This window comes from Anopheles stephensi, chromosome 3 (assembly GCF_013141755.1).
Source record: "Anopheles stephensi strain Indian chromosome 3, UCI_ANSTEP_V1.0, whole genome shotgun sequence".
NCBI classification, from domain to species: Eukaryota; Metazoa; Arthropoda; class Insecta; order Diptera; family Culicidae; genus Anopheles; species Anopheles stephensi.
The window spans coordinates 78620039-78646923 of NC_050203.1; the positions used below are offsets into that span (position 1 = coordinate 78620039).

Here is a 26885-nt window from a genome sequence, read left to right on the forward strand (position 1 = left end):
TCCACCCCGCCCGTACCCGCTCGCACACTGCCCTTATACGACGCGGAGGAAAATACGACGCGGACGGACCAATTTCGCGGCAGGCGTGGCGCGTCGTAACTGGGTTTCTGCGTGGCCGAGGGAAACCATGTGTTTGTTTTGCTCGTCTCTTTTCGCAACGCAACGTTTGTTTCGTTCCTGGCTTCGTCGTCACGCATGTTTACTTAATCTTTAACCCCGTTCATCACAGATATCGCGTGAAAGCGAGAGAGCGAAAGTGCGTCATTTTTTGGTTGTTGTGTTGTTGTCTGTTTAAACTCTTTCTTCTCGCGGCGTCACGTGTGCGCGGTTTTTTTTTTTGAAAAGAAAAACAATGCATTTGACGCGCTGTTTGCCTTTATGTATGGGGTAAGTAACGCTTGCGAACCGGGAAGGGTAATGGCCAGGGGTTAGTAGTCGTTAGATTGACGGTTGAAGGTACCGCCGCACGTCTCGTCAGTGGTGGTGGTGCATTGTTTCGGAAGTTGGATGCTGCCGGTGTCGGTGAATCCAGCTAAAAAGGTTCAAGGTTAGCCTTTATGCCGGCAAGAAAAGCTCCCCTTCCGGTAAAGTGGTAAAGCGAACCGTTATCGTACAACGGAAGATGCGTTACGGCGTTCTACGCGTGAAGTACCAGGCGTCTCCATGATAAAGCGCCACGCGTAATTTCACAACTTTTTAAATTACAAACAGAAAAGAAGAAGAACGACACAAATTCTGTCCCTCACGAAAAAAGGGCTAGAAGAAGTGATTTATCCGTAAAATGTGCTACTGAATTCAATTTTAGCGAAGTAGAACTGTTACGCAGTACTAATGACGACGCTCGTGAACGAACTGTTTACGAGCTGTGTTTGAAATTCTTTGAATTGCCTATTACGATGCACCGAGGGCGCAACACGGGATGATTAACTAAATTTCCTTAAAAAGGCCTTCAACTCGAACCAAAAAAAAAAACACAAAACAAAACGAAGCATTGTCTCTTGCTCCAAATGATAACCGTCATTTGCTCCCATTTTTCCGATCGGATCCTTCGGGACCTTCACTGATCGCGTACAATGTACTTTCACTGGCGCTCGACACGACATTTCGGACCATGTGCATGAGACAACAATGAGTGTGGCCCACCAATACTCGTACACACCCGTCTCCTCGTCGATCGTCTTCTACGTGTACGCTTTTCCTTTATACGGTACAAAATGAAACCCGTTTTGGCATCGTTTCTTGCGCGAAAAACACACTACCACACACACACACACACCTATGATCACCCAGTTCGCGGTGCGTTAGTGAGCGTATTGCGAATCGGTTCGCTTGCTATGCTTCTCGTTCCCACCAATGGTCTCCGGCCCGGTGCGGGGGGGGATGAGCAGGCCTGTTGGTTGCCGGAAGATCGTTGTTTTGGTTTTTGCACAGCGCGGACCCGTTATTAATTACGCTTCGGTTGCCTTTATGGTGCGCGATGCGAAAAACGGGAAGGGATTTTCCGCTGAGCAGGAAAGCGACTTATACCAGCAGGGTGGCCCAGTCCGATCTTCAGTCGACGATCGGCTTCCAAGCAGGAAGGAGCAGTAAAACAGAAACAGATCCCTACTCGAAACTCGAAGAGAGGGAACCGAAGAGACAACCAGAACGTTGTTTGCACCACCAGAACGTTCACAAACGCGCCAAGTAAAACAGCAGCGTGGTGAACATTAGTGGGGTCTCACCCAGCAAGCAAGTGCATCTCGGCTAGTGAGGCATAGCGGACAGCAAAAAGACATTACCGGAACCTGGAGCTGCGAACGGTGATTGTTAACGGTGGCATTTTGGTGAACATTGACAGTGACTTCCTGCAGGACAGTTCAAACTTGCGACATAGCGAAGCGTTTTAAAGTAAGTGTTAGTTAAGTGACCGTTGAACCGTTCACGGGAAGAAGGAATCACGACTCGAGAATCACGCGTTTGATTGACAGACCAGAAGCAGACGGCATGGTTTTCTGTGCTATTTTTGAAGCCATGCCATTGAACCTGGGCTCGGGCATTCCGATTCCAAACCGACGCGCAGGAGAAGGAAGTGATGAGTGTCAGCTGTGTCACCCGCTGATGCTTTTCCGCGAATCCTTACGCCGATGCGCAATTGCGCGTTTGACACACACACGCGCGTGTTTTTGGAGCACACGCAAATGGATCAGTTCTCGATCAGTGGATGGCACAGATAGAAAATGTGGATTAGTAGCAGCCTCGATCTTCCACGGCGGCAATCGATCTTCGTCATGCGCTTCTTGGTTGGCAGTTGTTTATACAACAGCGTTGCGATTGTTTCGCATTCCCCTTGCATGCAGCTGGCCAACTGATGCTCTGCTTTCAAATGAGATCAGCTGTTACGACCCTCTTTTTTTTTTCTTCCAAAATTACTTAGAGAGAGGGGGGTCACTCTCTCTCTCTCTCTCTGAGTGCCCTATTGTCTGTTGTCACTCACGAGAAATCGGCTCAAACTCGCCCGATGGCACTCATTTTCTTCTGCGGCTAATAAATCCCCGACGTGTTCAGTTCCGTTTGCGTGCGATAGCAAGAACGCGGAGCAAGTGAATCGCTCGCCAGTCCACTTAGTAACGCGCAATTTTCCAATCTTCGAACTCCGTCGCAGTTCGAAGGCGGTTCAGTAGTCGGCTAGCATTTAATGGTTCTTTGTGTCCTTCGGTGAACCTCTCTCTCTCTCCTCTTGCTAATTAAGCACTGCTTCTGCACGTGCTGACAACATCCAAACCGGCGGCGAAAGAAAAGTCGTAGAGGAGCAGGTCTATTTTCCCTGTTTCGGGGGGTTTCTTTTTTGGCGCTAGCTCAACTCCACACCACTCCACGATGAACGGACGAGGTAAGGGATCGAAGTTCATGCTGACGATCGCCAATCGTTTGAGACGAAACGGTGCTGTGTTTTCCGTTTCCGGGTGCTCCGACTGGATGGGGAAAACGATCGCGATCGAAATTTGCCGATTACGAAATAATCCGGTGTCCGGCAAATCATTGTCGCGATCGCAATTTCACGCTGTGTGTGGGTGTGTGTGTGGGTGAATTTAAAGAGGTGTTGAGCACCCTTTTTCCGCGGCCGATGATGATGCAGATAGTGCCGAAGGAGGTTAGGTGGTTTATTTTTGTAAATTACGAAAATCCGTCCGCGTCACGGCACTGCGTCAGCCGCGCGGTGTGTATACACACAACCGAAGCGGCCGGTTGCGGGTCGGCTGCCAAAGAAAATCGAGCAAAAGCGATGTTACTTTCCTTTCGAGCAGGACTATGGATTCACAATTAACGAATTGTTTTTTCGCGCTTTCACTTGCTCACAGGACGCATTATCACGATGCCGGCAGAGTGTTCCGCTAACCCGCTGCAACGGGCCCTGGCCGACGCCATCATCCGGATGGTGTCCATGGACGAGCTGCGCATACTGCTCGCGTGCGGTGCGAAGGTTAACGAGCAGGTGACGCAAGGTCTGCGGCCGCTCCACTACGCCGTCTGGCAGAACAATGAAGCGGCCGTTAATCTGTTGATCGTGCGCGGCGCTGACATCAACGCGATCGATGAGGTCGGCTACAGTGCGCTGCATCTCGCGGCGGAGCATGGATATATGCATCTGGCGAAGATTCTGCTGGACGCGGGCTGTAAGGTGGACTACCGGGAGCCAACGAACGATCCGTACCCACGGACCACGCTGTGCGATGAGCCGCTGCGTTTGGCACTGCGCAACAAACACTACGAGGTGGCCCGTCTACTGCTCGATCGTGGTGCCGATCCGAACAAGCGCTACTTCTTCGGCTCGGAGATCAATCTGGCCACGGACGTGGAAAGTCTCGAGCTGCTGCTTACGTACGGCGCAAGCACGGAGGCACGCGATCGTTCCGGCATTACGCCACTGATGCGAGCCGTGCGGACGAATGGAAATATCGATTCGGTGCTGCTGCTGCTGCACTACGGTGCGGACGTGAATGCGATGACGGATGCAAGGAACGATTACAGAACGGTGCTGCATTACGCGGTTCTGTCAGGTAAGATCTGGTGGTGCATTCGCGATCGTGTGCTTGGAAGGTTAACAATTTCTTGGTTCTTCTCTTCCGGGAACGCGGAATACGGTGTTAGGATTAGATCTGTTTGGTGGTAGGTCGTTGTATCTTATTTACCGACCGATTGGACTTAAGAAACACCACTTGCTACACCTTTCGGCACAACGACATAGCGGACGATCTTTGACCTTACCCAAGGCGCTCTCGATCATACTCATTTCAATGATCCTCTGTATCCGTTTGTCCTCCCAGGTAATGCTTCGCTCGTGACGATGCTTTTGAAACAGGGTGCACGTGTAGACATTCCTGCACCACTGCCAGAACCGGACCGTCCGAGCCCGCTCGATCTGGCCGTGTTGCGTGGTGATCCCGTGCTGGTGCGAATCCTTCTCGAGCATGGTGCCAACGTGAATCGTAGCAGTCCCGTCATTGGTTCCCCGTTGCATGTGGCCTGTGCCGATAATATTCCCAACAGAGTTGAAATCATGAAGGTGAGTACCCCCGGGTGTTTTATCCAGCCCAAGGAAGTGGATGTGATATTAACACTACGAAATATTCTGCCTCTCCAGATGCTCTTGTTTTACGGTGCCGATCCAAACATACGCGTCGTGGGCGATGTTGCCACCAATGCGATACTGCGTCCTCCACTGGCCGAGCTGCTTGCCAGCAACGAACACGTGACGCCACAGGAGCTGCATTTGTTGCTGCGATACGGTGCAAGGGTAAGCATTGCGGAACCAAACTGTAACTAAAAACTTACGAAATGCTTCCCACTCATCGCCACGCAGGTTATACTGAAGACCCAGTACCGCGATCCGGACGGTTTGCTTAACTGCCTCTCGAACCTGCACCACGAATCGGACGCCTTCCGCATCGTGCTGGACGCTGCCGAAGAGTTTGACCCCTGCATGATACGCCGCAATCAACAGCTCACCGATGAGCAGCGCGATCTGCTGGTAGAACGTGCCTCGGTTCCGCGGAAGCTCAAGTCGCAGATTCGTGCCCACTACCGCCGATTGTTTGGCCGGAACTTGTGTGAGTTTGTTCCGCCACTGTTCATACCGGGCGAGCTGAAAAGCTATCTGCTTTACGAACATAGCCTGTAATGGGGCTTGGAACCCCTAGTGGGCATCCCGTTTTTCTTTTACACTGGACCTGATAAGACTACTATTACTACTACTACTACTATTACTGTCCTGTTGGTGAATCGTCCACTATTCCCATCATATGATAGACTAGTTTGTTAAGCGACTGTTTCTCGAGCCTGTATGGGTGTCCTCGACTGGACTGGCCGTGACACGGTGATGAAGCAGCTTTGGTGCTTTCCGTTGCGGATTTGCGTACGCACAGGGAGAGCGTTTACAAGAGTGCTCTGTTTCGAGAGTGATACATTGTGAAACGGTTGTGATATTTGTGGAGTGGAAACATTTTGTCTCTTGTATAATGTGTTATATACACACACACACACTCACCATGTCGATTAAAATAAGTTTATGAATGATCGAACTGTTAGTTTGTAAGATTTTGTCGGAAAGGCTATTCCGCACTTCAAGGAAAAGGAAGATTCAATAAATACGTAAACTGATGTGAGTGCGTGCTGTTGGACCGGTCTATTTTCCTATTTTGGCTGTTTAAACTATACTGGTAGCACCTCTCAGTGCGAGATAACCGGCAGTGAGATCCATCGGAAAGGTGCGAATCGTTTGGTACTCTTCCACGTTGTGGTACCGCAGCTTCGAGTGTGGATCCGTGTACGGTGCAATCAGTCCGGAAATGTCGGAATACTTCTTAGCCGGCTTCAGAGATGGTGGTGCATTTACAGACGAATCTGGGAAGTTGAAGGGAACACAGTAAGCACACCGTACGTGGGCTAAACATTTCAATAGAGAATCTTACAGGTTATGTCCGATTCCTTCCAGGGCAGTGTCTTTTCGTGAGCTAAAATCTGCTTCAAGGATTTCCACTGTCGTTTCTTCCCCATGATGGGGTTCACTTCGGACAGATTTTTCTTCTTGAACGCCGGTTTCGTTGTTTCACTTTCCATTGTAGATGTGTTTCTAAACGGTTTAAGTAAAGTTTGCCGTTCAATTTCACGCTTTTTTAAGGGTAAATTTGGCTAGCCAGTGAATGTAAACAGTGGAGTTTGTTGTTGTTTTGGTTTCCGCGAAAGAATGTTTGTTGTGACAGGTAGGCAACAAAATTACCACAGTACATAGCAGGGGATTTTCACCAAATTTATACATAAATAAATGACTTTGTAGTGCAAAAATGAAACAAACATAAAGATGAAAATATTTATAAAGACTGTTGTACATTAAAAGAAAATCATGTAAGCATAAAACATATTTCAAAAATACACTCCTGTAGCTGAGACCATGCCCTGTTCGGAGCAGCTGTCAGATAGCTGTCAGTCTGGCAAGTGGCTGGTGGCTGTGTGTGAGTGCGTACGTGCGTGTTTTTATGTGTTCCTTATTTTGCTCGCCAAATTGGATTACGGATTCAGAAAAAAAGGAAAAAGAATTCGATAATTGGATTTTCCGGACGTGAAAGATTCTTTTACCATGACCAGTGTACGCTAGCAGTCGGTGTGAAAAATTCATCGTTTGTCGTGCAAAAGCAGCAACACGGAGCAGCAGTTCGATCTGTGGTCCGTGCCGTCCGCGCACTGTGTTTTGCTGGGGTCCGTGTGCAAGCGATTAAACACAGCAGTGTGTAGAATGTTTTGAGCGCAACGAAAACCCGTTCTGCAAAAGGGGTAATGACGTGGTACTTGCGCTACCTCAACGGGCACCGACATCAGCGACCAAGGCGAATGAAAGCACTTCCCTATGCATGCACTAACATCAGACCCGTCAGCAGAAGATTGCAGCAGCAGCAACTTGCAAGAATCGTCGCCAAGACGTCCAGCATTACCACCACCACCACTACCATCATCGGCAGTAGTTCTACCAACACCACCAACCACGGTACCGGCACCGGCCACGTTATCGACAGCAGCAGCAGCAGCAGCAGCTGGGGCAAACAATCCCGTTCCAGCGACCAACCAATTGCGACGTCAGCAGTTTCCTCCGGGCCGTACAAAAGCACAACGTCACCGTGGTGCAGTAGCGAGTACGGTTTCCGCCCCTCCGGCCCATCATGGCGATGACACGGCGGACGGTGGGTGTGCGGTGGTAACGGAGCGGCCGCTACCACCAGTAGCAGCAGCAGCAGCGGAAAATGGTAACGTGGCAACGGTTGTGCACGAACAGCCACCAGCAAGTGATAACGGACAGTCGTTGAGTAGTGGTGCCGTGGACGAAAAGACCCGTCGGTACAATCGCATCAGCATGATAATCATTTACGGGCGCGAGGTGCTCTGCATACTGGCCCTCATACTAACCACGTACGCCACGATCCAGAACAGTCCGCCGAAAATATCGAAAGCACCACCGCCGGTGCCATTCTTCGCGAAGGGTTCGCTGGTGAACGATTGGCCCACCGGTGCGCTCGGGACGACGCAAACGCGCGTTTCCGTGTCGGAACTTTCGCTCGTGCTGTACTATGCGCCGTGGTGTGCGGAGAGTCAGTTTGCGCGCCACGCTTACGAGCGGGTCGCCCAGCTGTACTATCGGGAGGCACACTTTGCGGCGATCAATTGCTGGCAGCCGGGTGGTGAGTGTCGGGCACGGTACACGAAGGTGCAATCATGGCCAGTGCTGATGGCGTACCAACCGAGCGGGCTAGCTGTACAGTATCATCAAGCGTGGACAACGGCCGCACTGTCGCGGTTTATGCAATCGCTGATGCTGCCACTGCATCGGTTCGGTAGTCCGGGAGATCTTATGGATCACATGACCGGGAAGGATGTAGGTAGAGACGAGTATTTGGAGCAAGAATCGAACGATAATACGTTATTTTTCTTTTAGGCTGTGCTAGTAGCATTTTTAGACGTGGCAATCGACAGCAAACTGTACCAGCGTTACTATCAAGCCTCGCTGAAATGGCTCGAAAAGGATCCGTTCCAGGAGGTGTCGTTTGGCGTTGTGACGGGCCAGTCTTCCAAACTGTTTGGCGTCGATACGGTTCCCTCGATCCGGCTGTACCTGTGGAACGAAACCATTGTAGGTATCTTTTAAACCATCAAGTAGGCTTCGTTTTTTTATCCTTAATCATGCGCTTTCCTTGTCCGGTAGGAATACGATGGTAACGATCCCTGGAAACCGCAGGACCTAATCGCGTGGGTCCACAAGCAGCTGCACGTCGTATCGATGTGGATCGCACCACCCGGCAATCTGAAATCGACCACACTCGCTCCGTACCTGCGGCAAGGTCCGGTGCTACTACTATTCTCCCCGAGGCCACTATACGAAGACAGTTCCGATGCGTACATGATGCTCCGACAGCTCAGCATGCAATACTACAACTGTCCCGGTGACGCTTGGATACTGGAAATGGCTCGCGAGTACATCTCCGAGCAGCGAACGGCGAACGCCGCCAGGTACGTCGAAAAACGTGATCACTGTGCCCGTGTCCTCGGGCGTCATCCGTCCCAGGAGGACGAAGATGCACCGGGAAGCCATCGGTATGGACGGAAAGACAGGTGCAAAGATGGTTTCAAATCGACCGTTTCGGTATCGTTCGTGAATGTGCTCAACTCTTCAAAGTTTGTCGATGGAAAGCCGGTTGGTGGGAAGCCTTCGGCAGGCGATTACTGTGACATTGCACCGGCGGTTGGCTGTGGTAAGCACGAGTGTGGCACATTCGGTCCGGATGGGTCCCGCAAGCCTAGCCTTAGCTGGCAAACGGATAGCGGATGTTCGTCCAGGCGACACAACGAGATGGATACGGCGCACGGCCAGGCACAGTCGGTCGTTACGTCCATGGTTGATTCCGATCATGACTATCGTGGGCCAAAGTTACTGGCGAAACAGAATCTTCGCCGACAGTGTGAGCTGTTGCAGTTGGCCGAAGCGGACAAGAGTACTGTGTTCTTTAGTGAGCCGGCGCGGCAGAAGGATTCGGTCGATTATTACTCCGCGATAGGAGGATTGTCCTGTAAGCACAACAAAACGCTTACCTTTATCAGTATGGACAGTGCGCTTTACCATGCGTTCGGCGAGCGGCTCGGTGTGGACGTGCTGAACGAACCGAACCGTACCGTAGCGTTTATCGTCGATCATACCGATGAGTCGGCTTATGTGCTGCGCGACCCGATCAATCTGTACACGCTTTCGAAGTTTGTGCACGATTACTATAACCGATCGTTGGAAAGGTTTCTACGCTCCAAGAGTACGTCCTTCGAACACACGCACGCATTCAACGTGACACAGTTTGTGGAGCAGCAGCAGGCGTACCTCGACCGGCACCGAACGGTGCTGAACGCGACCGAGGCAAAAGCCAGAGCAGAAGAAGAATCTAAAAAGCGAGAGAAAAGGGAGCTAGCGAGCAATGCGGAAACGGAACACCCACGGAAACCATCGAGTGGGAAGGAAGATTCCGACCGAGTTCGTGCACCGCGTGTGTATCATCGGGTGCGTGAGATTTACTCGAGCAACTTCCAACGGACCGTGCTCGACTCGAACCGTACCGTGGTGGTTAGCTTCTACTCAGCCCAGTGTGCCTTCTGCTACATACAAGCGCACCATCTGCTGACCGTATCGCGCCTGTTGCGCCATCAGCCGAACCTGTGGTTCGTGCGCATCGATGGCGAACTGAACGATCTGCCCTGGCAGTACACGATGGATGTGTTTCCTTCGCTTATCATTTTCCCCAATGGAAGGTAAGTTCGACGCTCGTTCCATCGTTGTGCAAGAGTCTAATGGGTTTCTTTTTTGCTCACGATAGGAAAGAGGAGAGTCGCATCTTTCCCGAAACGCTTAAAGTCAACGTACCAAACATAATTGGATTCGTGCTTTCCAATCTTACGCCGGCAGAACGTTTACATGCCACCTTTTTGCTCTGTTCCGATGTGGTAAGTTGATACGCTGTTGGGGTTGATCGCTACAGTATAACGTCTGCCAAATCAGTAGATTTGGAGGAGCTATAGTCGATAGCAGTCCAAAAGTCATTGAACTAAATGAGGAGATATTCGGCCAAGCGAGGGATTTCGACATCGAACGGCTGTGGATGCAAAGCTGCCCGAAAGATGACTCCCAAGGACCTAGCTACCACGGCGGTCTGCCTTCCAAGGAGTTACGCTGTAGCAGGGACTTTTTTCTATCTACCAAACCCCCTTTATCCGGAATGAGTCTAGGGATGAAGAATGATCTAACAGATCTAGTCTTCCACCGGGCTTTTCTGTCCAAAGGGTTGTGTTTGAAAGCTAAGGCAGACTGCCAGAACGGTGCTTCCTCTTTTTTTCTTGGCCTGCTCCTATGTAGTCCAGTCCGGTATGGGGCAGTCCGGTGGCTGAGGCGACAGCGGCGCCGGTCTTCTCACGGCAGGGCCGGGGTTCAAATCCCATCCGGACCGCCTCCCCGTACGTAAGGCTGACTACTACTACTTTGCTTCGGGTAAAATTAAGTCACAGAAAGCCAGAAATGGCAGGCCGCGGGATCTCTCGAAGTTGTAGTGCCAAGGAAGAAGAAGAAGCTCCTATGGAGTACGTCTGTAAGACATGGGTGCACTCCTCCACCCCCCGCTGCATCCAATCTCCCTCAGGTCTTGATGCAGCCCACTTGATCCAGCCAACGAGTTCGCTGGGCTGCTCTACGCCTCGTGCCGAACGGGTCGCTGACGAGCACCTTTCTGGTAGGGCATGAGTCCCGCATCCTCATCGCGTGCCCTAACCAAATGTATTCAGGAAGCCTTCCAATAATTGTGTTAAGAAAGAGGAGTTGCATCTGTTAGTTAAAACCCATAAAAGTGTTGAAAACATGCATTTTTTTTAAAACTCGTCACGTTTAAAAGTCATAAGACCTCCACCAAAAGCTACTTGAGCATTAGATTCGAAGTCTTGCTTTTTTCCATCGGCAACCCAAAATAAACTTATTAATTTCGAATGTTTGTCTCCCCCTTCGCTAGAACAATGCATCGCGCAACGATTGCCTGCACATGCTCAAGCGCGAACTGACCGAAGCCATCCGGTTAAGCTTGCACGACTGGCGCCACCATTCGACGGACGCCGGCTGCAAACGCGATCGTATCGTCCGTCGGCTGCAGCTGCTTAAGCAATCCTATCTCGACACGCTGCGCTGTCTTAGTCATTCCTGTGATCTTACACAACTGGTAAACGTACGGAAGCGTATCCTTACCCACTGGACGGGAGAACACTGTCGCACCGTCAGCAGCAGCAGCGGCAGCAACAATGCGGAAGGAGCGTTGTGATCGTTACCCTTCGCCACGCCAAGGCAAATAGACAAACGCCAGCCGAAATAAGGAGGTCTAACGGAGGGCGGGAATTTAACGGCGGCTTTTGTTTTCGTTGTTAATATTATTTTTTCTTATGTAGTATTATTTTTTTACATCATGCTCCATCCAGTCGCGCCAAAACGCTCGCAGGAGAACGGTTTATTTGTTGTTGTTGGGGAAAGTGAGATATGTTATTAGATCTTTAGCTAAATTTGTGGTCTTTTGGTTTTACAAAATTGCTCTATTCTTTTGCTAAAGTACATCTGTATCTTCCAGCAAAAGGGTCAATCTTCAGAAAAATCCGAATAGTTCAAATTTCCCTTACAGATAGCCCCACAGTTAGTAAACGATCTAAACATTTTTCACCTACCCGAAAAAACAACGGCCTGAAAGTGATTTGTTCCATTAGATGAAACCTCAATTAAAAACGAAACACTAATCCACTAATACCGGAGGAGTACTCAGTAAGTAGCGCGTAAGGATCGCTGTTTGGTTTCCCGCTCGCAGTATGTAGGAATGATATTAGCAATGGGGTAGATAAAAAGGAAACGAATTGGGGAACGCATGCACGCGTTCCACTGTAAATAGTGCACCAATCAACAGGCGATCACACACACACACACACACATTACAGTTTACAGTTGAGTTGGCTCGTATAGGCTCTAAATGCAACTTGTACGTGCAATTGGCGCGAAACAACGGTCGATACAAGGTATCCGCGGACGACGATAGTCTAATAAAGAGTAATAAGGTCTTATGAGAAGCGCGCAGGTTAAGGTTTGCTTGCTTTCCCGCTCGACAAAGACATCGCCTGGTCTGGCAGTTAGTAATAATTGACGACCAGTATGAATGAGTGCAGGAAGCGGTTCATAACGGTGACCTTCGCGTTCCGGTTGAAGGTGACGATTTAAGGTCATGTACGCGATATACCTTCAGCGTTACTAGCTTCATTAACAGCACGGTAGTGATAGGGTGTGTCTTTGAACTGCGCGCCTAAAAGTATGCAATTATCTCAAGCTACTCACAATAAGGCTTGAGAGGTTTCCCAACGGGGTTGATGAACGAGACTCGTGGACAAGTTGTTAAAAAGGAGTCTCTGAAACACCTCCCGGAATACAAAGAAAACACACCAAAAATAGTGATTGCATACTTTCAGGCGTTGTGAACCTAGCACTAATCGGGCGCATTGTGAAGACACCGCATTCAACACCTCTCCCACAGTTTATCGAACCTTGTAATCAGTCACTATTCAACGCCTTTTGCCCATCAGGATTCTTTGAGTTGTGTACGACGGAAGGACCGCTCGATACCGGTTATGTTCGCAACCGATTACTGAATCCGAAATTAATAATCCTTATGGTTCCGACCAGCACCAGCAACCCAACCCACCGCGATGGTTGGGCGTGTGTGCGTACGTGTATGGTGCAGGACATCGCATGTGCGATGTCATGCCAGGATAACGCTATTGTTAATACGATGAATATGTCGTTTGGCGTTGCGATGAAACGAGATAGATAAGACCCCACACACACACACACACACATACGTGTGCCCGCGAGGGCATGCCTTGGGTGTCGAGCTTAAGGAGCACTCGTTAGGCTAAGGTCGCTCAGTCGCTAATCGGACGTGAAACGAAGCTGCCGTTGCCGATGGTTCATCCTCGAGCGTTCCTGCAGAACATCGTACGGCGCCCACCAAGACGACACGCGAATGGTGTTCGTACAGTGATGACTACCGGTATGGGATGCTCATCGTCCGTTGTGCTGGAGGAATCGGTTCCCCATCCAACCACACCGGTGGTGGACACCGATGGAGAAGCACGGCTTCCATCTTCGCTCGTACCGAACCATCCCGAGCCGTTAGTGGACGCGTACCGACGGTTAGACGAAGAAATCTGTGTCCTGGAAAGTACAACACCCGGGCCAAGGCTTATGACGGCGGAGGCGTGGGTAGAGTTGCTGAAAAGTGCCAAGAGCTCTGGGAGCGTTCAGAGTGACGTCCCGATACCGCCACCGCCATCACCACCACCACCACCGCTTCCAAATGAGGTCCTGCCCAATGGAAGTATTCCGAGCGGAGTGCCCGGAGGTGCTCTAAAACCGCCACTATCGCCGGACAGTGCTTCCGAAAATGCACGCAAAGAGATGGTCAAGGTCCGTGAAGTACGTGATGACACAACTCGCCGGATGCGTGTTAGCATGACTAGCGCTGACGCCTTCGTTCTTGCTCTCTTTTCAGATCCTCCTCAAGCTGGACATCGTGTCCAATCAGTACAAGGCGGCACAGCAGGAAGAGTTCATCGCTCGGCTTTCCCGCACGGCCATGGAGCAGGAAGCGGATCACTTTCGTGAGGAGATGATCGTACACTCCCGCAAGCGTGCTCTCGCCCTGCGGACAGCGTTCGAGCGGCTAAAGCGCTTGTACCTCGAACAGGATCGTCTGCTAGCGTCAGTGTACAACGGTGCGTACGGTACGGTGCACGAGCAGAAGCTTGATGCCGAGCTGGATGCGGCACGCGATGTGCGAGATCGGCTCGGTGGAGCCGTGGAACAGTGGCGTATTGCTGGCGGGTTGCTACGGGCAGCCGCGAAAGGACTACAACAGGTAGTGGACTACTGGGAGCTGATACGCCCTTCAAAAAGCGCGGAGGAAACGATCACGCTAGCCCTAGACGCACGATCCACCTGTCACGGTGCGCTGATGGCACTGGAAGCCGCACAGGCAGCCCTGCCAGCGGTCGAGATTCCGTACATTACCATCCGGCAGCAGTCCGCCGTACGGCACGCACTGATCTACCTCCTCACGGACATGGTGAATCCGGCCCGGTACCAGCATACGCGCGATGTGTTCGGTGTGTTTAGTGCGAACGTTACGAAAGCGGTCCACTGGCTGCACGAATGCTACAACGAAACGCTCCGGCAGGACTTTGACGGTGCCGATCAGGCAGCGACACTGCTGGCGAAGCATCTGCGTGAAGAGCGGTTGCGGTACATTGTGGCCAAGGTGCCGCCTAGCAGAAGCTACATACGACCCGCAATCGGATAGAGCTGGAGTGATGGAAGAAGCAACGACAGACGTACCAAGCTACGGCGGTGGAATTCATTTAGGGATTTTCTCTATATCGGTCATTTCACAACTGCGCGCAAGCTTGTATTCACCGTTTTCGGGCGTGTAGTCTAGTGAGCGGTAGAGGGGCCGTACCCAGGGTGTGAGCAGATTGAGGGGGACCCGTTCTTTCTGACCTCCCGTCGCGAAGCTCACCACAATTCCCACCACGATGACGATGATTGTGCCGAGCAGGGAGTAGTACATGAAACCAATGCGGAACACCCAAGGAACTTCGGAGTTGTCGTGTCCGGGTGCGTCTCGATAGAAGGTGCTCGTTTCCTCGCTGGAAATAGAATGAAAAACCATTAGAAGGCGGGTGCAGGATATCTCTCGTGGTGATAATTACCCCGTTACATTGAACCCATTGCATCCATCGTAGCGGAACGGCAGGCTTTCGTACTTAAGCCGTCCACCAAGGATATCGAGCTGCGCACCGACGGCAATTACACTGAGCGACAGCAACGATACGATCGCACCCCAGAAAGCACCACGCCCGTTAATGTGTGGCGAGAACATCCCCAGGAAGAAGATGCCGAGCATCGTGCCAGACGTAACGCCCGACACCGAAATGGCCAGGCTAAAGATGCTGCCGAGCTGTTCCACGACAAACACGAGCAGCAGGCAGATCACACCGATCGTCATCACCATCACCTTTACCACCGTGCTGGCTGTTTGGTCTTTGAGTGCGAACCGCGGTCGAATGAAGTCTTCAAACAGTGTGCCCGAGAGTGTGTTCATGCTGGTGGACATTGAGGATAGGGCGGCGGAGAAGATCCCCACCACAAACAGTCCCGGCAGGCCTGGAATGTGACGGGCAACATCGAGCACGTAGTAGGCGAAGATCTGATCGTACTTCTGGACGGTTCCTTCGTGGATGGGATCACAGTCGTGGTACTTGCCGAAGATCAGCAAACCGTTGTAGACGGAGAAGAGCTTGACGAGGATGTGGCCAACACCGAAGATCCAAACTGCTCTGCGGAAGAGAGTTGTGGAGATGAAGGCGAGAGTCTAGGAGCTTTGTTGTGGAACGATTGAAGCGGGGATGGCTTACTTCTTGGCACTGGACATGTCCGGGATGGTTAAGAAGCGCTGCACACACTCGGGCGTTACACCGATGTTGGAGATCCACATCGAGGTGAGTCCTACCGATACCAGCCAGAAGGAGGTCCGCAGATAAGGATCGGGATCCATACTGGGCGGGGAGTGTAGACAGATGGGAGAGCAGATTTTGAGGAGCGAGTCATGCGAGGCGAGACATGAAAGCAACTCACTTGAACCATATCAAACGGCCACCAGCTTCGGCTAGCTTAAACACATTGATGACTCCACCCAGCTGCAAGGTCCCGAGGGTCATCACAACGAACAGTGCACACAGCATCGCTCCAAACTGCAGCGTATCCGTCCATATGACCGCACTGAAAACGTCCCACAAATAGTAGTTTGCTTAATGGTCGAGGTGCCGGACCGATATCTACCCCGCCATAGCCTTACCGTATGCCGCCGAATGTGGTGTAGAATATGCAGATGCAGCAAATTACCGGCGTGATGATGTGCACATTGATACCGGTGACTGTTGGCGAGAGAGAGAGAGATAGGCGACTGGCGTGTGAGCGGAGATAGGAAACCCGAGCTGGAACTCGAACGGATGACATTTACCTTGACTGAAGCAAATGGCGGGCGCATAGATGATAACGGGTGTGTTGAGCAGACAGTAGAACATGAACAGACCGCTCGCCAACGTTCGCGTCCGTTTGTCGAACCGCTGCTCGATGTAGCTGTAGCACGAGACCGTTTGGAGTTCGTGAAAGACCGGCAGAAAGACGTATACCATGAAGATGGTCACTATGAGCCCGGATATGGAGCAGGCCCAGTACTGGATGCCGTACTTGTACATCTCCGCCGGCACACCGAGCATCGTGATGGCTGAGATGTGGCTGTGGGAAAGGTTGACCGAGAAGGAGGGTGCATACATTGTAGTCACATGGGTGGTGGCTCCACCGGCAAACCGCAATCCGCACTTACGTCGCCGTCAGTGACATCGCAACCGGGAACACCTTCATCTGCTTGCTGCCGAGCAGATACTCGGCAGTGTTGTTCTGCTTCTGCTTGGCAAAGAACCCGTAGTACACGCCGATCAGGGCCGACAGTCCGAGCATCGCGAAGAAGATGACATAATCGACCGGGGAAAAGAGTAACCGTTGCTCCACCGTGTCTAGCCCTGCCGGTGCGGCTTCGTCCAACTCCACCACCATTGCGTTTACGTTCCAAATTAGCGATCTGCGCTACACTCGCCCGATTTATGCCTGCTGACGGTGGCAGAAGCCCACAAAAATCACCACCACCGGGGACACCCCGTTTGCTCTCACGATCGCGGCCAACACGGAAGCGAACCGGTAAACTTCAATTACCGTCGATTAGATATTTTTAGCGGCCGCTTCTACAAACAAAACTCTTTCACAAGTGTGGCAGGGCGCTTGTCTACGAGAGAAAGTCCGTCCCGTGCACAACCTTCCCGGCCGATTGGCGTGGATATGACTGCGGCCGTGCCACGGCGTGGATGAGCTATTTTAAAAGATGGCAAGATAGCGTGCGAGCGCGTGCCTCTCCTGTGTGTGTGTGTGAGAGTTTGGAGCGATCGCGGCGTTTGAGGAGATCGGTCGGCACTCCCGAAAAGCCGTCCCGTTGCGGTGGTGTTGTCGGACACGTCTTACCGAGGGATTTCATTCATGTTAGCTTAATGGGGAAGACCGAGCCGTGTGGTTGGGTGGTGGGAGCGATAAGTGGACGATTTGTTTTTTGTCTGCTTAATTCCGCTTGTTGTCCGGTACACAAAGACCCTAAACCCTGTGCCTCCGGAGATGACGCTACTGTGGACGTGAGGATGATGTCCGACGAGAGCACACAAATGGTAAGCCGGCAGGAAGACTTCGAAGGTGAAAAGCCCATTGTTTGGGCGAGGGATCTTCCGTACAAGACGCAGCAGCAGCTGATCGTAGCTGTCTCTAATGGGGTGTGAGATGTGCGAAGGCCCGACCAGATAGCGCCGAGCGCGGTTTGCCACGTCTACAAGGATGATGCAGTGCAAATCCAGCGGAGTGCATGTCTTAAAGTAAGGTTAGTTTTTTTTTCCTGTAAGGAAATTAAGAATTTGAGTAGGTCATCTGTTGTAAAACGAAAGAAATAAAAGAGAAGCTTGCGAAGCGACGACTTGTCGTACGTAGATCATCGGTATCTGTTAAGCTATTGTCCGCGAATTATCTTGGATTATCTCGTGGCACTTTTGATGATGACATTTGTTATCCAATGTTTGCCAGAGTACGGAGGTGTGTTTGCTTTTGGACGGCTTTTTTTTTGTGTTTTTTGAATAGATAACATGAAGTACAATGAACTGAGCATGTTGCACCTGATTCACAGTGTTGTCAACGGGGGTATAAGGGAGCAGTATTTTGGATAGTAACTCCTCACCGGGGCTGGCTTAAAGCTGGTGTCAATGGGTCAAATCTATGTCCGCAAATCTTTTACGTTACTTGCAAGAGAAGATCTATAAGACTTGAGCTAGAGAGGATTGCACTGGCCTATCTTACTCACGGAAGCCCATGGAGCCTCTATGGAAGTACTGAAAAGCCTTAAAGCCTATCTCTGGAAGGATCAACCAAGTTAAACTATAAAGAGTTCCTATCTTAAGGAATAAAGAGGAATAAAGAGGTTATTTTAAGGAATAGGAGAGACCTACCATAGTCCGGATCAAAAACTCATCTTCAGACTCTACTGGATGGTGTCCATGAATTCTGTGTGGATGCGTTGCTGGCATGGTCAAAATCATTAAGAACTTTTCAATAGGTCTAGGTCCATTAGGTTGAGTAAATACGCACAAAATATACTTTGAAATTGATCTCTACACTATGCGAGTATTCGGCCTCTAGAACTGTTTTCTAGAGGGCGGTCCGGTGGCCGAAGCGACAGCGGCGCTGGTCTTCACACGGCAGGGCCGGTGTTCAAATCCCATCCAGACCACCTCCCCGTACGTAAGGCTGACTACTTTACTTCGGGTAAAATTAAGTCACGGAAAGCCAGAAATGGTAGGCCCGCGGGACCTCTCGATGTCGTAGTGCCAAGGAAGAAGAAGAAGAAGAAGAACTGTTTTAAGTTTTGGTATATGATGTCTACTACTCAAGAAAGAGAAATTTCGATGGTATCATCGGTTCCCCGTACAAATGTCTACGATTTTCCTGGATGAAGTCCAAAATCATTCGCAACAGGTTGAGTCCCATCAGGACTAGCAAACAGAGCAAAGTTAGCTCAATTTCATAGATAATTCACTGGAATGCTGCATTGTTTCCCAGAGGAGTCCTTACAGTGTTAGAACCTCAAGCAGTTTCTATTGAACTCATAGTCAAATTGGAGTTTTTGATGTTGCTAGCCTAGGTTAGTCGTCATCTCTTATTGAGTATTGTCTAACATCATTGTCCTCATAATGGTATCTTATTGGACATTAATCTAGATAATATTCCTAGAAGGTCTAGAAGGCCTGGCCGTAAGGCCCAGGAAAAAGTTCAATGCCCCTTATCATCCTTTTGAGGACAAAAATTCTATACAGAACGAACACAAGATAATAGCCATTAAAATATAAGTTGCAGGGTTGCTCTCTCTCTCTCTCTTGCTCGTGATTGTCCTTACATTCCTTTCCCGGAATTCAAAGCACGTCTCAAACCCGAGCCCGACAGCATTCTGTCCAATTAAAATTAAAAACCAAAAACCTGTAATCCTTTGCCCAAGTGGGACGGGTTCTACAAAAATCTCCCCAATTAGCAAACTTTCCACCCTTGGCCCGCTTTTCCATCTAGCAACGGCAACATACCCCAACAACCTTAATCATCTTTTCACCAGACCGTATCCGATGGGCGAGATTTCCCAGCGCTCCGAGTGCGCTTTTCGCAGTCCCCGTTGCATGAGGAATCATCACCACCAACACACGGGCAGGATAGGACGCGTAGTACACAGGTGCAAAGTATGGTCCCGTTCTGCGCATTTGCCACCCTAACCATAGCGTGGCAAGGTGAGCATCGGTCCTCAATTATGAAACAAGGACGTACGGGAAGGACCATCATCCTCGGGTGGTGGTCCCTGAGAGGTGGTGCAAGCAGAACTAGCTACCCACACCCTGTGTCTCCCTATAACACTGTTTAGATGTTTCCTTTTTTTTCCTTTTTTGTTTCATTTTCCCCCTCTTTTTCCGCTTGCAAACAGGAGGGAAAACACACTGTTTATTTTGACTCATCGCTTCCCAATTCCTTCATCCTTGTTTTCCACCCTCTCTCTTTCTCACTCTCTCTCTCTCTCTCTCTCTCTGTCTCTCTCGCTCCCTCGCAAAGCAGAAAGGAGACGAGTAATTCAGAAATCAATAAAAACATACACTCCGATCTAAGTAATCACCGTCTGTCTGTCGGTGTGCGTGAGCTTCTGTACGGAGAGTGCAAAGAACGCGTGCGCAGATACAGCGTACCAACGCACACACCCTCACCGCTATCCTTCCTTCGATTGAAAGGTGGTGGAGTAAACTTTTCCACGCACGCACACACACACACACGAAAAACAAGAAAAACGTTGAATTCCAGTAGTTTGCGAACGGAACGCATCGGGTAGAAGCCTATTTTAGCCGTGCTAGAAAGTAAGTGTTGGTGCAGTAATTAGACGGGTTTTTTCTGTTTTGGAGGAAAAACGGGAACTTTTCCCGATGGAGTAGACAAAAGTGTTTAATTGGTGTGTTTATTCGCAGGTAGCTGGATCGATTCAAGTGGTCCACACAGAGCGTGGAGGACAAGTGTTTAACGTGGTAGAACAGGGCATCATGAGCTGCCTAGGGGACTGCCTGGAGTTGGGGCCACCGCCCGATATGATACTGTCGATGCCACCGCCACCATTGTCATCGTTCCTGTTGCCGCGGAATGCGCTGGCCGCGGCTAGCAAACCGAACGGGAACAGCAACAACAGTTTGCTGTGCAGTGCAGCCTTCATCTGTGAACCGTCCCTAAAGGCGATCGAACAGTCCGGGATGGAGTTTGTCGAGCTGCCCGGAAATGGTACGTTCCGTGTGATGACGTCCTTGAGGTTCAAGGCTGATTTGTATGCTCTCTCTTGCTAGGGATGGATGACACCTGGGTCCTGGTGCTGATTTCGTCCTGTGTTGGAGTCCTACTGCTGGGAGCTCTGCTGGCCATGGTGGTGCTCAAATGTCGCGAGTATGTCCTACCACACTTCTACATCTGAGGGTCCCAGTTCTTCATACTCAATTCTGATTCCGTTTCAGTCGGTTCTGTTTCCGCTGCAGCTCGTTCAGCTACTCCTATCACGATAGCAACCTGAAGCAACCGCCGCTGCACGCACTCGGCCACGAACCGTCCACTGCCAAGGCGGCCGTATTTATGCCCGGTGGTACGATACTCTATCCGACCAACCATCTGCACCATCATCACCATCAGCCACCGGCCGCACATCCGGACAATCGTACCCTTTGGGCAGCGCTGACTCCGCACGGCACTCAACACTTTATCACCGAATCGTACGGAGGCAATCCGGAGGATCATTACGAGGTGATCGACTATGGGCGTAAGCATGAGCAGTACATCCCATCGGCCCACGGTACGATCGTGAAGAGTAAGAACTCGTTCGAAAATTCCGGCTTCGTCGATTACGATTACGAGGATCCGACCCCGCTGATGGAATCGTACGCACACTTTGACGATATGGACTCGGGCTACCAAGAGCCGCAGGAAGTGGTCGGTTCGCTTAACCGTGCCGGCACTGCCACCAACCGCACCGCCACCCTCATATCGTCACCGACGCACATCGAGAACCCAAACATGGCACCGCTCAATCTCTACCCGACGATGCTCAGCGCGACGATGGGCCGCAAGATGCACGGTAACGCTGCATCCGCTGCCGGTGGGTCCTTGTCGCGGCGTATCAGTGACATAAAGAATTAAACAGCGTGCAGAAGGAATTGCGCCATCGCGCTCTGCAGGGGAAAGATGCAGACCGATGGCGGTTGAGTGAGAATGGAACTGAATGCATTCCTAAAACTGAGCGACATCCTTCCTTCCTATGGTACTGGCGGGCGCGCGAGTAGGTTCGGGACCTGTGACCATGCCGTGTGAAGAATGTTCCTCTAAGATGGTAGAACAGTGAGCAATGATTTATACACGAGACGAGCGGAGAGCAGCTTCCCTTTTGACGTACCCGGCAAACCTGCTTAACTTAACGTATTACCAAACGCATCTAAACTACACTTAATACTAGCATTAATGCGCGCACCACCAGAACCGTGCAGAATCGCAGAACTCGTTATAAGAACTCGCACCTTGCTGTCCCCCCCCCGTCTCTTTCCCCCATGACATCACAATTTAGAGCAGGCGCAGCACTCCAGCAGGTCCAGAGCTCGGCATAGAACGGGCTGAACTGTGTTTTGCTTCATTACTTCCCAATACGCTGGCTAGCATGAAAGCAGCAAGGAGAGGCATGGCAGATGGTCAAACACATTAATCCAGTCCAGCGATTGTGACGTGTCATCATTTTGTGGGAATTTTAAAACGAAACATGCAACAAAACAATAAACGTACTACTCTAGATCTTACCGGATGGGGTCAGTTGTTTTTCCTTTAACTTGCGAGCACCTTAGGCTGATGGTTGAGAACTCTCTGAAGATACTGCCCAGTGCTTATTTTTGAAGGTATACAAGTAGCGCCAAGATTCACCAAGGTCCTCAGGTGACCTTACCGAGAACAGACGAGTACTTCAGTCAACAAGAACTTCGGTCCATTAGCAATCCATCAAATCTCAAATCATGTGACCAAATTTGGGAATTGAATTGTATCCTTTCAGCAGACTTCCTATGGTAAGGATCAAACCTCCATTATAGGGAAGTTGGCCAGTTGCAATTAATGCCCCGAATTCGTTGCTGGAACTTGTAAGACAGGCCATCAACATAAAAAATCATGGATGAAATTGTATCCTTTCAGAAGACTTCCTACGATGAGGACCAGACTTGCATTAGAGGACAGCTAGTCTACTGTAGCAAATGCTCAGGATTCTCCACAGGAGCTTGAAAGGCAGGCCATCAATTTAATCCATTACGAGGTAGGTAGGAAGATCCTATTTGAATTAGTGAGAGCCCTTAGAAAGAAATAGCGCTCCGTTCAGTTCAAACCTTAACGTTCCCAGTCTAATAATATCTTAATGTCTTACGGGCGACCGGATCGTATCATCAAATCTCTTAGGGTGATACATTCTACGTGCCTTAAACACTCTTTAGGAATGGTCCGGTACGGAGTCCTAATTTTTATTTATCCTTCCTTCCCGTTGCCTTGTTAGGTTAGATCTGGAGCGGTCTTCCTTCTCTTCGTCTCGATTGTGCGTTGAGAGCGGTTTCCCTTCCTACTTCTCGGTTGGTCTTCCAGGAGATGTGATCCTCGTCGCGGATGGAACGATACTGGTCCTGGTTTGGATATGGCACCGTTTTTATACTCTGGTGTCCGTATCCAGAACCTTCTGGCGCTTTGTATTCGCCTTCTCGTGTCGGATTCCCGAATCTTCCACGATCGTCTGGCCCGCCTCGCGTGGCGGGCTCCCGATCCTTCGAGAACTCGTATTTCTTGCGTTTCCCCATAGATGGCGTTCCGCGAGTGTTTGGGTCCTGGCTATTTCTCTGTAACGCGTTTCGAGCCTAGGACGCTCAGTCGCTACAACTCCATTAAAGCACTTAAGACACGCTTTTGTAGGATATTTCAGTTCATAGTTTAATTAGATTCATTACCACATACACATACAGATGCGCGCCTCACCTGCTAACGCTCTACGCTCTACACTGCCCACACTCCACCAGCTGGTGCTGAGTTGCGTCAGCGAATGGAGGTTGGATATTATGTACACCACCTGATCTTTAACTTAACGCACAGTCTACTAAGTAGAAGCCTACGTCTGTCTACGACGGTCTACCCCTACCAGCTAATAAGTCTTGCCAAAACACCACTTCTCTCGGATTCCTTCAGCACGCATTCGCCTCAATGTCCATCGACCGATGGGCGGACTTGTTCCGTCGGCACAGCTGCAACACGATCTCGCCCGTTTTGATGCTCTTGAACATCTTCACCGCCTCGAGATGGGTAAGATCGTGGCACACCTGTCCATTCACCGCGAGCACCTCATCGCCCGCCCGCAATCGTCCGTCCTCGGCCGCCTGCCCAGTCGGTAGGATGCTCTTGATGAAGATCCCCAGTGCACCGCGTGGACTATCCCGGCCTCCAACGATCGTGAAACCGAGTGACTTCTTCCCGGGGCCCTTCTCGAACGTAACCGTGTGGAACGAACAGAGCGCGGATGATTTCGGTCGTCTCGGAAGCGTGCAGAAGTTACTGGCGGATGATTTGTCCAGCTCGAGGGAACTTGTGCCGCTGCTCGTTTCCGCATCATCCGAGGTGGATGCGTGCAGTTCGAGCTTCTCATCGTCACACAGGTTCATGGTGCTGCGGGCCGTCGTTACGGGCTGTGGCGGATTGCCGTTGGACTGTTTGCCTACGAGCGAACGGCGCACCACCTTCGAGGATGTGTTGGAGGGTGCCGTTGGGGTGACATTTTTGGTGAACGAACGACGCTTGGCGCAGTCGAGCGAGGGTGGCTGTGAGTCCACCTCGGTGGCGGGGATCCCATCGCAGGTTAGTGCGGTGTTGATGGAGGGTGGTTGCGACTGTTGAGACTGCTGCTGCTGCTGCTGTTTGTAAACCATCGAGAGTGGTTGCTTCGAACGTCGCGGAGTTCCGAGCGTGTTGTACTTGTTACCATCGATTCTAGAAAGGAGGGATAGTAGTGGAAGATTCAGTAAGCTAGCTCGCGGGAAGTGCTCATGAGCTTCATTTCTTACTTGATAGCAATCGACGTGTAGTTGGTGGTGTCCTGCTCGGAACCGGTCTCGCTTCCACTGCCCTGATCCGGCCGCTCGTCCTCCAGGTACGAGTCGAGCGATATCTTCCGGCTGTTGCGGAACAACCGTCGGTTGACGGACGGTGGCCTCTGCTGATGGTGACCGTGGTCGGTGTCGTCGTCCTGCTGATCGGTGCCATTTGCCCTACTGCGACAAATGACAAGATCGATGCTGGTGCGGCCAGTACCGCGCCGGGCGCAGCTGTTCAGCAGCTCCTGCACCTGACGCATCGACAGACCACGCAGCCGCTTCCCGAGGATGTTAACAATTTCATCGTTCGGCTTAATCGAACCTTCCCTGGGGGCGAAAACGGCGGACAAGAATGTGCATTAGTTTTGTCTGTCGGACCGGTTTTTGTTATTCGGCGCCATCCAATATCTTACCTGCAAACAAGTCCTCCGGGCATAACGTGGGCCACCTTGTAGCGATTGCTAACCTCCCCGTCGGTGGTGGCAATCGGGCTGATGATGATACCCAAACCAATTCCATCGTCCGGTATTCCCGCTTCCGCCATGCAATCTCCCTGCTCGTCTAACCGGATTGTGACCAGCTTAAACTCGGTCGATTCTGCTCCCGCACCGTTCACCAGCACCTTGGTCGGTATGTGCGGTATTCTTGGACCCTGCTCGTGGAACACATCGTCCGTCTCGAGAATCGACGAAGCACCTGACTCATTCACCAGAATACCCGAATCACCGTCTTCCGCGTCCGTGTGGCCAGTACTGCTACCGCCACCACCGATCGCAATCACCGTACCACCTCCAACCAACATCTCGAGATCATCGATCGGATGATGCTGCTTCGCCGCCGCGCTCGACACCGTGTCCTGTGGTGGCTTCTCCACATCCTCATAGTCATCGTTACGCTGCTCCGTCTGCTTCTGGAAGTCCGCCAGCCCGGGCAGTGCACCGTAACTGACGCTCCGTCGGCTCGCCTCCGACAGCTTCCCGGTCGACTTCTTCAGCGACTTGGTGGCGGACAGATGGTAACCCTTCTGGCCACTGCCCGTCCCACCGTTCGTGGAGTAGATGCGCGAGAACAGCTTCTGCGTCCGGTCGGACATGGCGCGTATTTTGTTGGTAAAGTTGTCCTTCTTCTTTGGCGTCTTGAAGGTGGAGGACGTGGAGGAACCAGTGTCCCCACCGTTGGCGGTTTCCTGCTTCAGTGCTTCCAACCGCAACCGATAGGCGGTCTCGATCGGGCCGAGCGTCGTGCGCATCTGGGCAAAGCCGTACGTTTCGTCGTGATCGGCGGGATCCATCATGATCATGTTGGGGGTCTCCTCCTCCACCGTCGTCGTCGTTACTTGTGTGTCGTTCTTTGGTAGTTCGCTAGCTGGGTCACTCGCTTCCTTAGCAGCTGTCAGTGCGTCACGCTCGATCGTGCTTTGCGGGAACGATAAGCGTCGATCGGTTGTGTTGTTGGTCGTTGGATTAGGAGCAACAGGACCGCCACTAGCCACATCCACCGTGATAGCGCGCTTGAGATGGTGTTGGTGGTTTCGTCGCGTATCAGACGGCGTTGTTGTGGTGGTTGCCGCTTGGGACGCTGCTAACCGATGCAGGGTGCTTTGTTGCGGTTCGGACGTGCCGCTGCTGCTACTAGTCGCGTCCGATGACGTCCCAGGTACGGTAACGTCCCCAGCAGTGCCGAGGAAGATCAAATCATCCACCGACTTGTAGAGCGGATGGCGCACTTTTTGCACTCGTAACGTTGCACTACTGCTGTCCACCGTGGTGACACCATGCTTCCGACCCGTCTCCTCGTCCGTCGATCTCCCCTGATCGAGAGTGATCGGTTGGTAGCAGGACAGCCGCGTACTGCCGAGCGGATTCTTCTTCTCCCGGTACGGTATCGAGCGTTGGCTAAGCGAGGGACTGCTGCGACTCTCGATCGTATCGACAATGTTGCCGATCGATCGGCTCAGTTGCTTGTAGAGCAAGGCACTGCCGGACGATGCGATACCGCTGACGGACACATCCGCGCTCTTATCGCCACCGGCTCGCTGCAGTATTCGCCGCGATACTGGTGTTGTGGTGGTGGAGGGAGTGAATGAATGCGAGCTGGCTGTGGTGGTGGTGGCAGAGGCCGCTGTGCTACTGCCTGCTACAGTTGCTGCTCCGTTCGCGATCGCTTGCTGCTTGTTTTTGATGCGTATCGGTGAAATGTAACGACCTTTCGGACGCTCGATAACCCGCCCTTCCTCGATGCTGTAGCAGTTGATGCCGGACGATCCGGTGCGCTTTGTCCAGCTGACGGGAGACAGATCTGTGAAAGAAAAGCAACAGATCGAGCGACATCAGTAAGTGCATGTTTGTTTGTTTGGTTAATTAATCATCAAGGGAGTTGGCGATTATTTTGCAAACGGCGAGCGAGAAAGGAATTTTGAAAGGCTCGCTCAGCTTCGCTTCGGCCCC

General features: G+C 51.4%; 7 protein-coding genes across 9 annotated transcripts in view; 4 read left to right on the top strand and 3 right to left on the bottom strand.

Annotated features, from left to right (window-relative positions):
- Positions 1-1528: 1528 nt before the first annotated feature.
- On the top strand, positions 1529-5648 carry LOC118514669 (putative ankyrin repeat protein RF_0381). Of its 2 annotated transcripts, none has more exons than XM_036061711.1 (5): positions 1529-1890; positions 3342-4040; positions 4308-4546; positions 4625-4777; positions 4844-5645. In XM_036061711.1, exons 2-5 carry the CDS (start codon positions 3356-3358, stop codon positions 5159-5161), a joined length of 1395 nt encoding a protein of 464 aa, XP_035917604.1. In that variant the 5' UTR covers positions 1529-1890; positions 3342-3355; the 3' UTR covers positions 5162-5645. The 2 variants fall into 2 exon arrangements, with proteins under 2 accessions (XP_035917604.1, XP_035917603.1); XM_036061710.1 differs by lacking the exon at positions 1529-1890 and adding an exon at positions 2515-2872 and having other exon boundaries at positions 4844-5648.
- LOC118514672 (INO80 complex subunit C) lies at positions 5638-6223 on the bottom strand. Its single transcript, XM_036061715.1, has 2 exons — positions 5952-6223; positions 5638-5883 (listed from the first exon to the last, which is right to left on the bottom strand). The coding sequence occupies exons 1-2, from the start codon at positions 6097-6099 to the stop codon at positions 5687-5689; spliced, it is 345 nt and encodes a 114-aa protein (XP_035917608.1). The 5' UTR covers positions 6100-6223; the 3' UTR covers positions 5638-5686.
- Positions 6224-6451: 228 nt separating this feature from the next.
- LOC118514667 (thioredoxin domain-containing protein 11) lies at positions 6452-12147 on the top strand. Its single transcript, XM_036061708.1, has 5 exons — positions 6452-7903; positions 7964-8158; positions 8231-9816; positions 9882-10008; positions 11061-12147. Exons 1-5 carry the CDS (start codon positions 6884-6886, stop codon positions 11361-11363), a joined length of 3231 nt encoding a protein of 1076 aa, XP_035917601.1. The 5' UTR covers positions 6452-6883; the 3' UTR covers positions 11364-12147.
- Positions 12148-12293: 146 nt separating this feature from the next.
- Positions 12294-14457, top strand: LOC118514670. Of its 2 annotated transcripts, none has more exons than XM_036061712.1 (2): positions 12294-13549; positions 13626-14457. In XM_036061712.1, the coding sequence occupies exons 1-2, from the start codon at positions 13037-13039 to the stop codon at positions 14430-14432; spliced, it is 1320 nt and encodes a 439-aa protein (XP_035917605.1). In that variant the 5' UTR covers positions 12294-13036; the 3' UTR covers positions 14433-14457. The 2 variants fall into 2 exon arrangements, with proteins under 2 accessions (XP_035917605.1, XP_035917606.1); XM_036061713.1 differs by having other exon boundaries at positions 12294-13540.
- Positions 14458-14464: 7 nt separating this feature from the next.
- LOC118514668 (sodium-coupled monocarboxylate transporter 1-like) lies at positions 14465-17212 on the bottom strand. Its single transcript, XM_036061709.1, has 7 exons — positions 16518-17212; positions 16152-16429; positions 15987-16065; positions 15767-15910; positions 15547-15687; positions 14842-15468; positions 14465-14778 (listed from the first exon to the last, which is right to left on the bottom strand). Exons 1-7 carry the CDS (start codon positions 16745-16747, stop codon positions 14487-14489), a joined length of 1791 nt encoding a protein of 596 aa, XP_035917602.1. The 5' UTR covers positions 16748-17212; the 3' UTR covers positions 14465-14486.
- Positions 17213-20014: 2802 nt separating this feature from the next.
- LOC118514671 lies at positions 20015-22130 on the top strand. Its single transcript, XM_036061714.1, has 4 exons — positions 20015-20163; positions 20272-20575; positions 20638-20734; positions 20803-22130. Exons 2-4 carry the CDS (start codon positions 20344-20346, stop codon positions 21476-21478), a joined length of 1005 nt encoding a protein of 334 aa, XP_035917607.1. The 5' UTR covers positions 20015-20163; positions 20272-20343; the 3' UTR covers positions 21479-22130.
- Positions 22131-23261: 1131 nt separating this feature from the next.
- The window catches only part of LOC118514666 (serine-rich adhesin for platelets-like), a 64120-nt gene continuing 60496 nt past the window's right edge, over positions 23262-26885 (bottom strand). The window contains exons 5-7 of the mRNA XM_036061707.1: positions 24852-26736; positions 24409-24765; positions 23262-24334 (exon numbers count right to left, since the gene is read on the bottom strand). Of these exons, the coding sequence (XP_035917600.1) occupies positions 23536-24334; positions 24409-24765; positions 24852-26736 (3041 nt within the window). The 3' untranslated portion in view covers positions 23262-23535. The remainder of the gene's footprint in view (positions 24335-24408; positions 24766-24851; positions 26737-26885) is intronic.